This window comes from Schistocerca nitens, chromosome 3 (genome assembly GCF_023898315.1).
Source record: "Schistocerca nitens isolate TAMUIC-IGC-003100 chromosome 3, iqSchNite1.1, whole genome shotgun sequence".
Taxonomy (NCBI): Eukaryota; Metazoa; Arthropoda; class Insecta; order Orthoptera; family Acrididae; genus Schistocerca; species Schistocerca nitens.
The window spans coordinates 408542627-408559188 of NC_064616.1; the positions used below are offsets into that span (position 1 = coordinate 408542627).

Consider the following 16562-nt stretch of genomic DNA (forward strand, 5'->3'; position numbering starts at 1 on the left):
TTTCAAAGCCACTGTAAATGCTCAATGCCTTATCGACACTTACGCTATGCCTCGACCTGAAGAATTGTTCACTAAACTTGCTGGAGGCCAGTATTTTGCTAAACTTGACCTGTCAGGAGCTTATCATCAACTTCCTCTCGACATTGCTTCCCGGCAGTTTCTGGTCTTTAACACGCCACGCCTCTCAGCCTCTATCAATACCAACGATTGCCATTCATGGTTGCCAGCACCCCTGCTCTCTTTCAGCGATTCTTGGAACAATTATTGCTCACTGTCGCTGGGTCTGTCTGCATCAGGCGGAAGCGGTCGACTGGTAGGAGACCGGGGGGTGAAACCCGGTACGTCGACGGTGAAGTCAGCAAGCGACGCCGGTGGTTGAAGACGACGTCCCGTCCTGGAGTGGAGGTGTAGCACTTCGTCAGCCGGCAGACGGAGAATCACCTTGCCAGAAGGCCTAACAAAGGCATGCAAATTGCCACACACAGCATTTCTGCTCAATTTAAAGCAGCGCACCACACGAGATTCTGCACTTCCTCCCTCAGTATTGTCACATGCGAGTACCACACACACCGTATCGCCATCTACGACAACAGATAATTTATGTATGTCATCAGGGTGCACATGTGTTGTGAATTCTTGGATGGCACCTGTACGAGCAATGGTAGGGAGGTGTGGGAAAGCCATGGCAGGGGGAAGCATCTGCTAAGAGGGGGGTGGCAGGTGCACTGGACTGCACAGGAGACAACCTCGGGCGATCAGCTGACAGATGAGGGAGCGTGACCGAAGTCAATGAGGAGCCAGCGTGGATTGAACAGCGTGACAAAGAGCTGTCACACGAAGATGGTAACACAATGGTAGAATCCGAGTGGTTGGCAGTTCGAGTGCAAGAGCTGTGAGGAGTGAAGCCCCGGAAATATTGGCCACTCGAATTAGATGAACGTGGAGAAGGAGCAGTGCTCGGCAGAGAAGCACGCTGTGGAGAATCAATACCCAAATGCATGGTGTGGGAAGATGGATGGCCGCTCGATGCAGGAGTGGGGGAAATAGGGGCAGAATCAGGGAGGTTCACCTGAGGCTCAATGAAAGCTGGTTTCACTCGGTTGAGTGAGACCGTGGTTACAGAGTCTTTTATGAGGAGATCCATGTTATTCTCAGAGCATTTGACGACCTTGTAAGGACCTGTGTAGGGCGACTGAAGCGGGGCTTTGACTGAGTCATCTCTGAGAAACACGTACTCACAAGAGTCTAGCGTGCGCGGTACGTACACACGCGGAGGTGTATGAGCAGCCGGAGGTGGCGGCTGAATTTTGCTGCAGTGCAAGCGCACCTGCTCAAGAAGTGAAGGGAGTTCAGAGGGCCGTGGGTGGTGGGGCTGGTTGTAGATGTCGGAGTAATTACTGTCCAGCACAGAATTGTTGACTTGATTAGAAGCAACACAAGGATCCCACACACGTCCACTAGGATGCACACTCGGTGTGATATTTGCAGTTTGGCGAGCATTAAACACCTGTTGACTAGCCGGCGCGGAAGGATACACACGTGGCGGGAACTGATTCGAGTTTGAATTTACTACTGGATTTTCCAAAGTAGCAAAACCTCGCTCGACGCCATGAACTGTATTGAATTGTGTGTTTGACACAGGAGTAGGAATGTTCCGACCAACACGCTGTGGAGAACACGTGGGAAGGTCCATGCTAACAAAGCCAGAGTCCACGACCGTTGGCGGTTGGAAGATACTGGCGGCCCTCGATGAATTCCACTGCATATTCTGGCTGAAGGATTCTGAAGATTCTTGTGGCGTGTGCACTACAACGGCAGGAGTGCTGGAGAGATGTTGCTGGAATCCGGGCGGCGGTGAATGCTGAAAGGCCATTGTCTGGAGCTGAACAAAGGCCCTCGCGATCGCGGAGAAACCCGACATGGTAGGCGCGTAAATAACCTTCGGGCGGTAACTCGGACGCGTATTACACAAAATGGGGTCACCAGTGAGGGAATATAGTATAGTTGTAGGTAAACAACTAGAATTCTCTCATATACAGATTTATTCACACTTAACGTCTACACAGATACAAGTCCGGAGGCTAACTGCCATTAGCGTCCAACATCCTGCCCCCAAAGCCCTCTCCTCAAAAATAGCACACTTGCGCACAGAACAAATATCGATATTTATGGCGCTCTACGCCACAACACATTGCAATAATAGAAATTCTTCTACGGCATAGAAGGAGTTGTCAAGGTGAAACTTTTTCAGTTTATTTTCAAATTGTACTCTGCTGTTTCCCGGAAATTTTATATCACTGGGTAAGTGATCAGAAATTTTAATTTCAGCTTCATGAACACCTTTTTGTGCTAAAGTCAATAATAATAAATGTCATTTTTTTAGACAAAATAAATGAGAAACATCAAGAACAAGAGAAAAAGAACCACACTGGCATGGGAAAGGGGTTGGAGATGAGCTCCTACTCAACAGCACATAATATACCCAGCAGAAAAGAGGTGTTCTTCACAAAACAAAAAATTATATTTTAATTGTGTAATATTTGACTGGGAATTGGTAAGTCGCTAGTTTCACCCCTCATGTTTATTGGAATTTTGAAATATGTTATCTTAATTTGGATTTCATCTTTTGATAATATTCCTTTATCTATGAGGTCTGTTCAAAAAATTCTGGAACATTTGTAATTTTGCACCAATGGTGTGTTGGAGTGAAATGCAGTTGGCATTCCTCCACAGGCCTGTGTTTAATATGTAATTGCCAGAAGTTTCATTGTTATATGTGTGTTAGTTATTGTTCAGTGCTCTATTCAGTAGAAAGTTGTGTCACACAGTTCCTGAGAGGGCAGAGTTAGAGGAGTAATGCATCTGTATTAAATTTTGCATGAAGCTCAAGAAAATCTTAACAGAGACACACCAAATAATGCAGGAAGGCTATGGTGATGAGTGCTTAAGCCACACTCAGTGTTACACATGGTTCACATAATTTAAAAATGGCGGGAAGGAAGTTAAATATGACCCTCATTCAGGACACCCTTCAACATCCACCAATGACATTCATGTCAGGAATGTCAATCAATGAAATTGTGCATGCCAATCAAAAACTGATTGTCTGAAATGAAATTGTGCGTGCCAATCAAAAACTGATTGTCTGAAAGATTGCAGAAGAATGTAACTTCTCAGTTGGACCACATCGTGAAATCCTGACATAGCAACTCAGATGCAACATGTTGCTTCCAAGTTTGTCCCACGGCTCATGGCTGAAGATCAAAAAGACCTTTGCCTCACAATCTTTGAGGAGCTTTTGGACTGTGCAAATGAGATGCTCCTTAAGAGAATCATAATTAGTGATTAGATGTGGATCTACAGTTATGATGGTGAGACCAAATTTCAGTCTTCACAATGGGTTGGGCAAGGTTCTCCAAGACCAAAAAAACTTGTCAGGTCAGGTCAACTGTCAAAGCCATGTTAATAGATTTCGTTGACTTTGAAGAATTAGTTCATCATGAATACATACCACAGGGACAAACTGTTAATCAATCATACTACCAACACATGTTGTGACACCTGCCAGAAAATGTGAGAAGGAAACAACCTGAAATGTGGCGAGACAATTCATGGCTCTTGCGTCATGATAATGCACCCACACATTCATCCCTGTTAGTGTGTGACTATTGCACAAAAAAACAAAATCACTGTGCTGCCTCATTCTCTGTACTCTCCAGAACTGGCCCCTGTGGACTTTTTTATTTCCAGAGTTGAAAACCCTGTTGAAAGGACGAAGATTGACAATGATAGCTGAGATAAAAGAAAATTTGCAGAGGGCACTTTGTGTGATCTAGCAAGAGGCATACCAGTACTGCCTCTGGAAGTGAAACAGTGTTGGGAGTAGTGTATCAATTGTGGAGGAGATTATTTCAAAGGAGACCATGCTCAATAAGTAAAAGGTAAGTGTAGAAAAATTTTGTGGACAAATTTATGGAATTTTTTAAACAGATCTCATATGTGAAGAACGTTAGGAATGTTCTGTGGTTTTGATTTGATTAAAAGCAGTTGTTCCTCTATAGTAGAGTGCGGGCTCACACAGAATATTCATGAGCTTGGGATGAATACAATTAACAATCTTATAAACCTGCTCCAAAATTACCAGTTATATACATTATTATAAGATGACATTTCCTAAAAGACACTTTGATCGGTAACACTTTTTTTGAAATGCTGCAGTAGTATTATGTTTTGCTGTATCATTGAAATTGTTTCAAGCATGTATCTTTGTACATCAAAAAGAAACTAAAAATGATGAATGATGTTTACCTTCACTGGCCATTTAACCAAGTATGGAGCAAAATAATTAGCAAATATTCTTTGTTGAATGCTATCTCTTCTACAGTTGACATTTTTATTTTCATCGTGTTTTCTAAAGAAGCATCCTTCTCGTCTTGCCATAACTCTTCTTTCATCAATGGATAAACAACTTACAAAAAATATCATTACATAAACATATACACATGCTATACCAACAGCAGCAAAAACGCAGAATGACCTCAGGAAAGGCATTTTCTGAAACAGAAACAAAAATTTAGTTTAATGTACTGAAAATGATAAAAAAAATTTTTTTTTCAATTACTGTAGTACACTATTCCTATTGGAATTGGGTACATTCTAGTTTTCATCTCCCTCTTTCCCTCATAAGCAACTCAATTAGAGATAGAATCTGCTTTGGAGAGAGCCATTACAAATGGAATAGCTGGATATGTCACATATTGAGATGTCATACCTTTTCATGGCCATCAGTATGGCAGGATGGGCAAAATGCTTGATAACAGTGCATTTAATGACAGGCAGATCATGGGTACTCAATACATTGGACACTGCATCTATGCTGCAATTCAGGCCACTGTGTCAAGCATGTACCATGAGTACCTCCATTCGAAGAAAACCACTGCAACACAAGTCAACTGCCATGGGCAATAGCATGTTACTGATAAGGGTAATCCTCAACCACAATTCATTATTGCAGCAGATAGGCAAGCAACAGTGCAGAATATCACTTGGAAATTCAACAACTGATAAGAAATTATACCATACAGGACTACCTCCTTTTTACAGGTTGCAGAAGATCCTACCCCTCAAGTGTACCTCTGATCTTTGTATGTCGCAGGGCACAGGTATTGGCATAGATGCAGGAACATCACAACTGGATATTTCAAGCATGGAAAAAGGATGCCTGGACTGAATAGTCAGTAAATGTTGACATGTGCTGATGACTGGGTACTAGTGGACCAAAAACTATATGCAGGGATGCTGGGTGCCAATAGTGGCACTGATCAGGAGATGGTGGAGTATTCTTGTGTGGATGGGCCCCCTGATACATTCACCATCATCTCTCAGTAGTAACTGAAACTGAAACCTACAGTTTGATAATGTACATCCTCTTGTTCACTAGTAGAATGCTGTAGGCAACCTGCACCTTCAGCAAGACAGTCCACCTCCATATCATTTCTGATTTGTATCAGAATGATTTGAGGAACACTCCACAGCTATGATGGTGCTTATGTGGCCTATTAGTCATCTGACTTCAGCCCATGGAGCAAACCAGGTATGCCATTGGTGTACCTTAGATTCATCAAAGATCAAACTCAGTGAGTTGTGGGGAATGATTGAGAAGTCTTGGATCATGTGTCTTGAGGCTTGAGGAGCCCATGTTTAACGCATTAGCACTGTTATCAGGACAAAATGGGGGTGGGGAGGTCTGGAGAAGGGGTGGCACGTGGGGGGAATGAGGGGGGTAGGCTGCAGTTCAAAAGCTCATGAGTGTTTATTATTAAAAAATTACAGAAATATGTGAGAAAAGTGACTTACAGTTGATGTTCCAACAGCAAATGCTATTACATCTGTTAGGATAGTTACAGTAACAGAAATTCCACATTTTTTCAAGGTCAGACCTATTTTTTCTGGAACATTCATGTCTTTTCTTCCCTCGTTGACATTATCAAGACTCTGAAAGAAAACAACACAATAATTGAAAAGAATTTTTAAATTATATGTTAGTTTTTCCTGCTTAAAAGTTGCATACACACTGATAATAACTGATCATTGTTATCAGAGTCCTTTGGGACATTTTAATACATATAGCTCATATGTCCTTTCACTGTGATAATGGCTCATGCACTGCCTGTCTTCCACATGTATGTTGGACATGCACTGTTTATATATCAATATTTACAGTACTGGTGTGTTGGTATCATCTTAACAGCAAGCTTATGACCAGAGCGACAGTGCACATACAGCGGCATGATAAAACAAGAATGTCTCTGGCTTATGGGAATAAATATACTGGAAACTCAACTTTTTATTATACAAACAATGGAAACTCCAGGTTGGAAAGTGAAAAATGTAAGAAGAAGGTAGACTGCTACTTACCATAAAGGAGACATGTTAAGTTGCAGATGAGTATAATGGAAATGCCATGTGGCTAGGGCCTCCCGTCGGGTAGACCATTCGCCTGATGCAAGTCTTTCGAGTTGATGCCACTTTGGTGACTTGCGTGTCAATAGGGATGAAATGATGATAAGGACAACACAACACCCAGTCCCTGAGCGGAGAAAATCTCCGACCCAACCAGGAATCGAACCTGGGCTGTTAGGTATGACATTCTGTCGTGCACCGCACTCAGCTACCAGGGGCGGACATGAGTATAATGAAAAGACACTTACACATTAACTTTCAGCCACAGCCTTCATCAGAAAAGGAAAGAGAGACACACACCATTCATTCACACAAGCAAGCAACCGAAGACGGCCTTTACAACAAGCCTTGGTCACTTTCTGTATCACAGAATGCCATCTGGGTTGAAAAACGCTCCTGCTACTTTCCAGCAACTGTTAGATGGTGTGCTTTGGGGATTGAAACCGAAGATTGCTATAGTATACCTCGATGATATAGTTACTTTTTCACGTAATATAGAAGAGCATGTGGAACTACTGAATGAAATATTTAGTAGGCTGAGAGCGGCAAATCTTACGCTTAATGTCTCGAAATGTCAGTTTGCTCAGACGCAAGTGACTTATCTTGGGCATATTATCAGTCAGGATGGGGTAAGAACGTATCCTTGTCTAACATTGGCTGTGCGAGGTTTTCCAGTACCACAAACCACTAAACAAGTTCAGCAATATGTCAGTTTATGTAATTACTAGGCCGGCCGAAGTGGCCGTGCGGTTAAAGGTGCTGCAGTCTGGAACCACAAGACCGCTACGGTCGCAGGTTCAAATCCTGCCTCGGGCATGGATGTTTGTGATGTCCTTAGGTTAGTTAGGTTTAACTAGTTCTAAGTTCTAGGGGACTAATGACCTCAGCAGTTGAGTCCCATAGTGCTCAGAGCCATTTTTTTGTAATTACTACAAACAATATGTAAAGGGGTTCGCGGAAATTGCACATCCATTAACGAGATTGTTAAAGAAAGGTGTTAAATTTGAATGGACAGCACAGTGTCAGGAGGCGTTCAAGAAGCTCAAACAGATACTAACATCAGACCCAGTGTTGATACTTCCTGATTTCGAACAAGAGTTCATACTATCTTGTGATGCTAGTAATATTACTGTAGGTTGTATTCTTTCTCAGAGGATTAATGAACAGGAACATCCAGTGGCTTATGCTTCCAGGCAACTGAATAAGGCAGAGAAGAATTATTCAACTACAGAGAAAGACATGTTAGCAGTGATTTACTGTATCTTGTATTTTCACTGTTATTTATATGGGCGTAAGTTCAAGGTGATTACAGATCATGCAGCATTGAAGAGGTTGTTGGGGTTGAAAGATCCTTTGAGTCGTTTAACGAGATGGGCACTGAAACTAAGTGTGGTGTCACCGCCAGACACCACACTTGCTAGGTGGTAGCTTAAATCGGCCGTGGTCCATTAGTACATGTCGCACCCGCGTGTCGCCACTGTCAGGATCGCAGACCGAGCGCCACCACAAGGCAGGTCTCGAGAGACGTACTAGCATTCGCCCCAGTTGTACGACGACATTGCTAGCGACTACACTGATTGAAGCCTTTCTCTCATTTGCCGAGAGACAGTTAGAATAGCCTTCAGCTAAGTCCATGGCTACGACCTAGCAAGGCGCCATTAGTTACTTCATGAATCTAAAGAGTCTCACTTGTATCATCAAGAATGCTGTATACCAAAGGACGATATAAAAGTTAAGTGTTCTAGTAGCTACGTTCTCTTCTTTATCACATTCATCACGTATCCTGTTCCAGACTTCGCGCCAGTCGGCGTGTGTGTACGTGTGCCCTCTCGGCTACCCGTCTCTGTGGACTGGCTGCCTTGTCAGTCCACTACACTAAGTGAATTTGACTACGAGGTAATTCACAAACCAGGGGTAAAACATACGAATGCAGATGCGCTTAGTAGAAAAATAGCAGCTGTACAAGTTGTGGGTTTAAGTGAGAAGGTGTGGATAAAGGTGCAAGCCACTGATGGAGAGTGTCAATTGTTCCAAACGCAACCGCAGTTTGAAATGCAGGATGGGTTTCTTTGCAGGAAGACGAAGTGTGGACTACGCGTTGTAGTACTGGAATCGCTGAGGGAAGACGTGTTGAAACAAGTGCACGACCATGTATTGTCAGGTCATGGTGGTAAAAGAACAACTGATAGACGGGTAGCTGAAAGGTTTTGGTGGAAGACACGTCACAATGATGTAGAGCAGTATGTGCAAAATTGTATACCGTGTGCGCAGAGAGCAGATTTAAGTAATCAGAAAATTCAGTTACAGAGACTACCTGAAGTGGATCGTCCATTCACATTCATCGGATTAGACGTAATCGGAGCATTTAACAAGACCCAAGCGGGTTATCGATAAGTACAGGCGAGATTGAGCCGAATAGACGGGAAAATACAAGTAGCAGCTTTATTGAGGGCATTAGCAGACAGGGTGGATGATGTGCATGTCGAATTGGAAACCTTATATGAAGCTATGCATCACGCAGTGCATGGGCAATTGAGTGCAACTTTGTTAGGTCCAGATCAGATGCTGAAGCCGTTGCTGAAAGCGCAGAAAGAATTCTCGGAAGGAGTGTGTCATGTCATGCCTCCGGTGAAGTGGAATTTACCATTATTCTATCGCATGTCTAAAGTGAGAGTAATTACGGATCAGGCGAGTATACACATAGAAGTGCAAATACCAGTGATGGGTATCAATTCACGGTACCAGTGTTATACAGTACACCCATATCCAATTAGATGGGGTGCACTTGGGAAGTGGGTGCAAGTGCAAACTCGGGAAGTGTTGTTAGTGTCAAGACGGAGGAGTGCTCATGTGGTAATGTCTACAGAGGATTTGACAGACTGTTTCAGGGGAAGTGTTTTTATTTGCCCAGCAAAGGAGGTGGTAACCCACAATCATTCGTGTGAGATGCAGTTGTTCTTGGGGAATATGGGAACCTTAGAATGCGAGACCGAAATTTCAGAAAGTTGGGGAACATTGGATTTACTCTGTGTTCGAACTAGAGACCGTAGTGGCCACTTGTTACAGAAATGGTAGATTGACAGATATATCAAAGCTTGAATTGCAGGGCAGTGGGTTATTGATTAATGGCACTGGATGTGAAATAGTGGGGAAGCATTTTCACCTACCAGCTCTTTCACGGGTAAGTAATCAGAAAATTCAGTTACAGAGACTACCTGAAGTGGATCGTCCATTCACATTCATCGGATTAGACGTAATCGGAGCATTTTCTTAAAGGAGGGGGATGTGCAGTGTCGCGGAATAGTAAAGAGTTGGAAACGTGGAATATTGTCAAAGTTTCGTTGCCTATGCTGAGAGCCAGAGGCAGTACGTTAGCCAAGAGGTAAGAGGATTGCACATCTATCAGAATGTGTCGTCACGCAGGGGCAGTGGCCTGATTACACACAACAGGCGAGAGAGAATTGCTTAGCACGCGGGTTTGTGTTGGACAGAGACTTTTTTAGAGTGTAAGACAGAGGTATAGCGTCAGCTGTACTGTATTTCACAACTTCGCATAAGTCTGCCGTAAGAACACATAACTCTGTCACAAGAACACCTAAGGGGCAAGTACGACAGATAAATCAGCAGTATAAGTGGAACGAATGCGTTCATTACAAACGAGCATGACGTCAGGACGTCGCTCGTGCTTCCTTTAAATATGCCAGCTTTGATAGTAACAAGGCAGTCACAGTTAGACTTGCAGTTAGATGTGTACTGGGTTGCTGCATAGCACTCAGCTCGGTGATTGACATGTTAATCTTTATTAAGGAGATGTTGCAGTAAGGGCAGCCCATCCAGCAGCAGACGTGAGGGGACAGTACCAGCTCTGGTCCTCTCTGCTGCCGCTGTCAATCATCAACCCAGGATTACCAGACATCACGGCAGACTCACTCGCCGCCAATGCTGACCACATCAGTGAGCCGTCGTCGAGATCGTGCAGGGCCTAGGCCCTGTGCATCTGCCGTCACAACCGGGTGATTGCAGCCTGTTCCACCCATCCACCACGGACGAGCCACCAGGAGGAGCAGGGAAGAAGACGGGGTGGGATAGAGTACACTCCGCACTACGAGGGTGCCTCTCGTGCCGACAGCGCCGGAACTCCAACCCGGAGCCTCCTACGCGCAGCGGCCTGCTGTCCACCGCCAAGCCGGCTGGCCAGCCGGGCGCTGCCAACCACACACGGCCGAAGTAAGGGCATTCCACCGCTACGTCACAGCACGCGGCGCTGTGCTAGCAAGACTGGTGCGGCCCGGAGCTGGTGTCATCGCTCCGAGTCAGCGAAGACTCGGGGAAGGTCATTGACATCACCAAGCTCAGCCAGCCTGTGTTACATGGGCCACATTGTACTCAGCAGGAATAAAGGTGTCATGAATTAATAATGTTTCTTTGGTGTTTCTGACATGTCCACAGTCATTTCGTAGTATCCTGACAACTGGAGAGGTCACCGCTCGGCTTCCAGTCCACCATAGGCGACCGGGACCACCGAGGTGCCTACAATACTGCTCAGGTTCACAGTAATATGCCCATATATGGTCATTATGCTACATGTCCTTTTGGTTGATTACAGATTGTGTTATTATAGGCTATTTACTGCTACCCACTCTAAAAGATACCTTTCCATCTAGTTCATTCCAGATTTATATTTCAAAAGTAAATTATTGTTGTTAACCAGTAGTTTTTTAATCATCTATGACAGAATTTGTTGGTATGATAATTCATTTTATTGCAATATGTGTCCACATACTTGCATATAAGCATAAATCTGAAACAAAATATTTGAACTGTTTCTAAAAGCACAACTAAAGCTTTTAGCTCATGATAAGCAGGAAATCCAGGTTTGAGTACTGGTCTAGCACAAATTTTCATGTCATCAATAGGTAGTACAAAACACATCTGATGCCAAGCTATTCAAATTCAGTTAATTTATTCTGAATTAATTTCAGACAGCTGTCAATTGTCCTTACTGTCTTTTCAACCAGATATGCAAGTAAATATTACATGCTGAAACAGACACAAGATGATAATATCATGGGTCTCCATTCCTCATGGTCTCATTCTAATTGTTGTGGGAATACAGAGTACAACTGCAATCATTAACTGATAAATGTAGGGGACTATGGAATATGGATGTTGATAGTGTGATGTATGGAAGTTTGGGTGGGCCTGAGAGGCATGCATGGATACCTGGAGTGATTAAGGTGACCATTCGTGATAAGCAGGAAATCCAGGTTCAAGTCCTGATCTGGCACAAATTTTCATATGTCATTTGTAGGTAGTACATCTATACCTAATACAGCTGATGCAAAGATATTCACATTCAGCGAATTTATTTTGAATTAATTTCAGATGGCTTGCAATCATAATTAATGTCTGATCATCCAGACATGCAACTAAAAAATAAAGAATACTGATGTGAATCTACATTTTCTACTCACTTCTTGTCATGTTAAATATGGGAAAAGTACTGTGTGTTCCTCTGATTCATTCTTTTTTTTTCCAAGCAGTCAAATATAAAAGGTGAATCATGTAAGGCATAACACCCCTTTTATTTCATGAATGGATTCAGATATCCAAAGCAATATTTCGACAAATGATATTATGCTAAGGGGCAAGTATTCAAGTATGTAATAAAGAGTCTTAACTCTTGTATCTATCAAGATATTGATGCAAGTAAGATTCTTTTAAATGAAAGGATACACTTTTTTTAATGGCACCCAAAACTGCTTGAAATGAAAAGTACAGTCTTATAATGGTTATTAATTTTGAGTTAGAAACACTTTGCAAAAGAAACGTACTAAAATTAGAAAGCAATGTAGCCAGAGTTGGTTATTGCACTATAAACATCACCAAGCAGAGATCTCATGCCAGGCTCCATCATTATATAAGGCAAGATACGACATACATGATGCATCAGCTATTAGTTTTGTATATGGATCTACAGTGTATGCTAGTTCTTGGCTTAGGAGAACTATTTCAAATGTGTGTACATTTCCAGGTTTTTGTGGAGACAACTACAGCTTTCTTCAGGCAGTTTTCCATTTGAACCCTCCCTGCCCACTACTTACATGTCAAAGCTGAAACAGAAATGTTGGTCATTCATGCTCCATACTGATAAACAGCACTATGCATGGGAAAATAAACTAGTTTATTAACTCTCTTAGATTTAAAGTAATAATAATAATAGTGCCTGACCTCTCTGTGCCTGGAACACCTGAATGCTCCTCAAAAGTAAAACACCTGCTGTTGGACAGATGAGTCTGTAGCTACTACTCAAAACTGTAGTTAGATGGACTACACTTTAAATAAACTAAACCTTTTATTCAGAATGACTGACAACATGTCATCCACAAAATGAGTACTTTTCTTAACAAAACATTGTTTCACTGTTTATTTAAACACATGCTCAAATTGCTTACTATCAGCTGCAGGGCACCTTTGAAATTGCTATTCAAGAGATAGTTGGACAGATGAAAGAAATTGTATGATATGCTATTACATACTGTGATGATGCGATGGCATATATCATCTGATGTAGTCGGCACTTCATGATAGACTGTATTTTTCAGAGCTCTTCGCAGAAGGGAATCCAGAGGCCTATTCAATGGCCAGGAAACTTTTTATGTAGTATTTGCATCAGAACTTGGGAAGGGCGAGCTGGGCAACTGTCTTGATGGAACCACATATATTTTTCCTTAGTGGTATGTTCTCTAGAAGAACAGGTGTAATGTTTGTAAGAAAGTATGCATACATATTTCCATTTAACACCCCTGGGGTAAAATAAGGTCCCATAATGGCAGTTCCCGCTAGTTCTGCTGTGCAGATACGTAAACTGTCAAAAGAGTTGATACAATGATGTAGCCTAGCATGAGTGTGCTTAAATGCCAATACTGGCTGACTTGTCTTTCAATTTTAGAATAGTTCGCAGATTATTTGGAGAAGAGTTCCAACCTCAAAATTAATAAGCATTATATCCCAGTATTTGTCTTTTCATGCACTTTCAGATGCCATTAAAAATATATCATACTGTTTAAAAAAAAATCATACTTGCTTCAGTATCTCCTGTTAGTAGTAGTTTATCCTGTAGTGAAGTAGAAGTGGATAGTTCCTGTGAAATATTATGGGTGGAGGTTACACTCAACAACCGAGCTAGGTTAATAATTGGCTCCTTTTACCGACCTCCCGACTCAGCAGCATTAGTGGCAGAACAACTGAGAGAAAATTTGGAATACATTGCACATAAATTTTCTCAGCATATTATAGTCTTAGGTGGAGATTTCAATTTACCAGATATAGACTGGGACACTCAGATGTTAAGGACGGGTGGTAGGGGCAGAGCATCGAGTGACATTATACTGAGTGCACTATCCAAAAATTACCTCGAGCAATTAAACAGAGAACCGACTCGTGGAGATAACATCTTGGACCTACTGATAACAAACAGACCCGAACTTTTTGACTCTGTAAGTGTAGAACAGGGAATCAGTGATCATAAGGCCATTGCAGCATCCCTGAATATGGAAGTTAATAGGAATATAAAAAAAGGGAGGAAGGTTTATCTGTTTAGCAAGAGTAATAGAAGGCAGATTTCAGACTACCTAACAGATCAAAATGAAAATTTCTGTTCCGATACTGACAATGTTGAGTGTTTATGGAAAAAGTTTAAGGCAATTGTAAAATGCGTTTTAGACAGGTACGTGCCGAGTAAAACTGTGAGGGACGGGAAAAACCCACCATGGTTCAACAACAAAGTTAGGAAACTACTGCGAAAGCAAAGAGAGCTTCACTCCAAGTTTAAACGCAGCCAAAACCTCTCAGACAAACAGAAGCTAAACGATGTCAAAGTTAGTGTAAGGAGAGCTATGCGTGAAGCGTTCAGTGAATTTGAAAGTAAAATTCTATGTACTGACGTGACAGAAAATCCTAGGAAGTTCTGGTCTTACGTTAAATCAGTAAGTGGATCGAAACAGCATATCCAGACACTCTGGGATGACAATGGCACATAAAGTGCCCTCCACCACACACCGTTGGGTGGCTTGCGGAGTATAAATGTAGATGTAGATGTAGATACAAGAGTTAACTCTATTTATCACACACCAAAGTGTGAGTCTCTTAGCATACAACCGTTTGCTGAAAACTTCATTTTGATATCTGGAATGGTTCATGAAATAAATGGGTTGTTACATCTTACATGACACATATATATATATATATATATATATATATATATATATATATATATATATATATATATATATATGTGTGTGTGTGTGTGTGTGTGTGTGTGTGTGTGTGTGTTGAAAATGTGGAACAATCTATGCTGCCTTGAAAAAAAGTTAAGTATCTTATAAACTCTGTGGTAGAAGAGACTATATAGAACACATATACACTAAAGTAAATTTGTTGTATGACTGTTAAGTTTAATAAATAGTATATCTGTTGAACTTATAATCTAGTTGAACTGCAGAATGGATTACCATAACTCGTGTTATAAAGGAGTAAGTCTTCAACTATAGGTTATTATTATAACTTATTTTGCCACTCCTGCAGATTTTGAAGTAAATTTGAGAGAAAGTAAAAATAAGCTGTGATGTACTACTGTGTTCTGTGGATTGCATCTTTTGTCCATGATCTTCTTCAGATGAATGAGTATGATCTGTTTTCTACAATGGGGTCTATCCCAGCCTACTACATACTTCATCATTAAGGGTGCATGGTTTAGCTTACCTGCATAATTACAAAAATATTGTCAACTCCAATACCAAGGAGCAGAAATGGCAAAACTGGATGTAGGGGCCCCCAGAAGAAGCCCATGTAGAAACACAGGCCATAGGAAGCAAGAATTGATTGCCCAATAATGGAGACTCCCAGCAGTGACAAATAGACCTACACAAGTACAAAATTACATCAAAGAAATATCAAGAATGCAATATAAGACGGCACTAATGTTCCAAAAAGTTCTACTAACCCTCTGTTCAATGGGGTGGTACTTGCTCATCATCAGAATAACATACAGTATAATGAGTGAAAATCCAGCAAACAACAGTGTTGTGTTGTTCTCTACAACTTCACGGATGAAGTCATCATAGCTGTGGAACAATCATATATTCAGTCTTTCATAAGGCAAAATTAATTTCCAAGAAAGTGTCTTAAAAAGTGCTCCTTGAATATTTATAAGTAATTTTCATAAAATTGACACATTCCAAGTCATTACAATAAGGCTTATTCATTCTTTAAGAAACAACCCAATTGACTTTTGTAAATGTTGTGCAGAATAACAAAAAAGTCACATTAAGAAGATAAAATAAGAATGTATGATTACTCAGAAACTGAAGGAAAGTGTTAATTTATTCAGTTTTTTCCTGTTTATAATTCCACCTTATGAATTGCTCAGTTTTTATATTGATAACTGTTGTGACTCGCTGATCTTTCAAAGTGCCGCCGTGCAGTTACGCGCATCCTCTACATGCGGCGCTGTCTGCCAGCCATGCAGCAGCAGCACCACCTAAGCGGGCAACCAGCCAGCGGCCACTAGACTCAGACTCCATTATGATTTGATTGTTAAAGTGTACACACGTCTTACTCTGTTTACTTGATCTGTGACTTTCATGTATTGCATCTTCCTTGAAATATATGTGTCCAACTTGGAGTTATAACAATAACTACATTATGAAATAAATATTAGATACTGATAATACATAAAAATCACAGATATAGAAAATATTATTCAATAATTTACAATAAGCAACTACCTAAGCTGAAAGTCAAATTACTTCCTATATTTCTGATATTGCAATATCTGTTGTAGCCCAGATTCTGTGACAGAACTTCCAAGCTTCATTTGGGGTGTATTAATATCTTATGTGACCAAGTGCTATCATGAATATCCTATGAGTGACTCCTATAAACAAGTGTTCTTTGGTAAATATTTATTGAAGGAATTGGTACAACAAACCTTCAGCACAGTAAGTGCTGCGGAATTGTTTCTGTGACAGAAGTACTCTCCAATGTTTGAAGCACAGCTTACTGAATTTCTGGACTGTGATTTTATGGCGGTTTGCATA

At 41.4% G+C, this 16562-nt stretch overlaps 1 protein-coding gene across 1 annotated transcript in view; it reads right to left on the bottom strand.

Moving 5' to 3' along the window:
• The window catches only part of LOC126248348 (patched domain-containing protein 3-like), a 700291-nt gene that overhangs the window by 252109 nt on the left and 431620 nt on the right, over positions 1–16562 (bottom strand). Inside the window, exons 7-10 of the mRNA XM_049949258.1 lie at positions 15467–15587; positions 15226–15384; positions 5857–5994; positions 4309–4554 (exon numbers count right to left, since the gene is read on the bottom strand). Coding sequence (XP_049805215.1) covers positions 4309–4554; positions 5857–5994; positions 15226–15384; positions 15467–15587 — 664 coding nt within the window. The remainder of the gene's footprint in view (positions 1–4308; positions 4555–5856; positions 5995–15225; positions 15385–15466; positions 15588–16562) is intronic.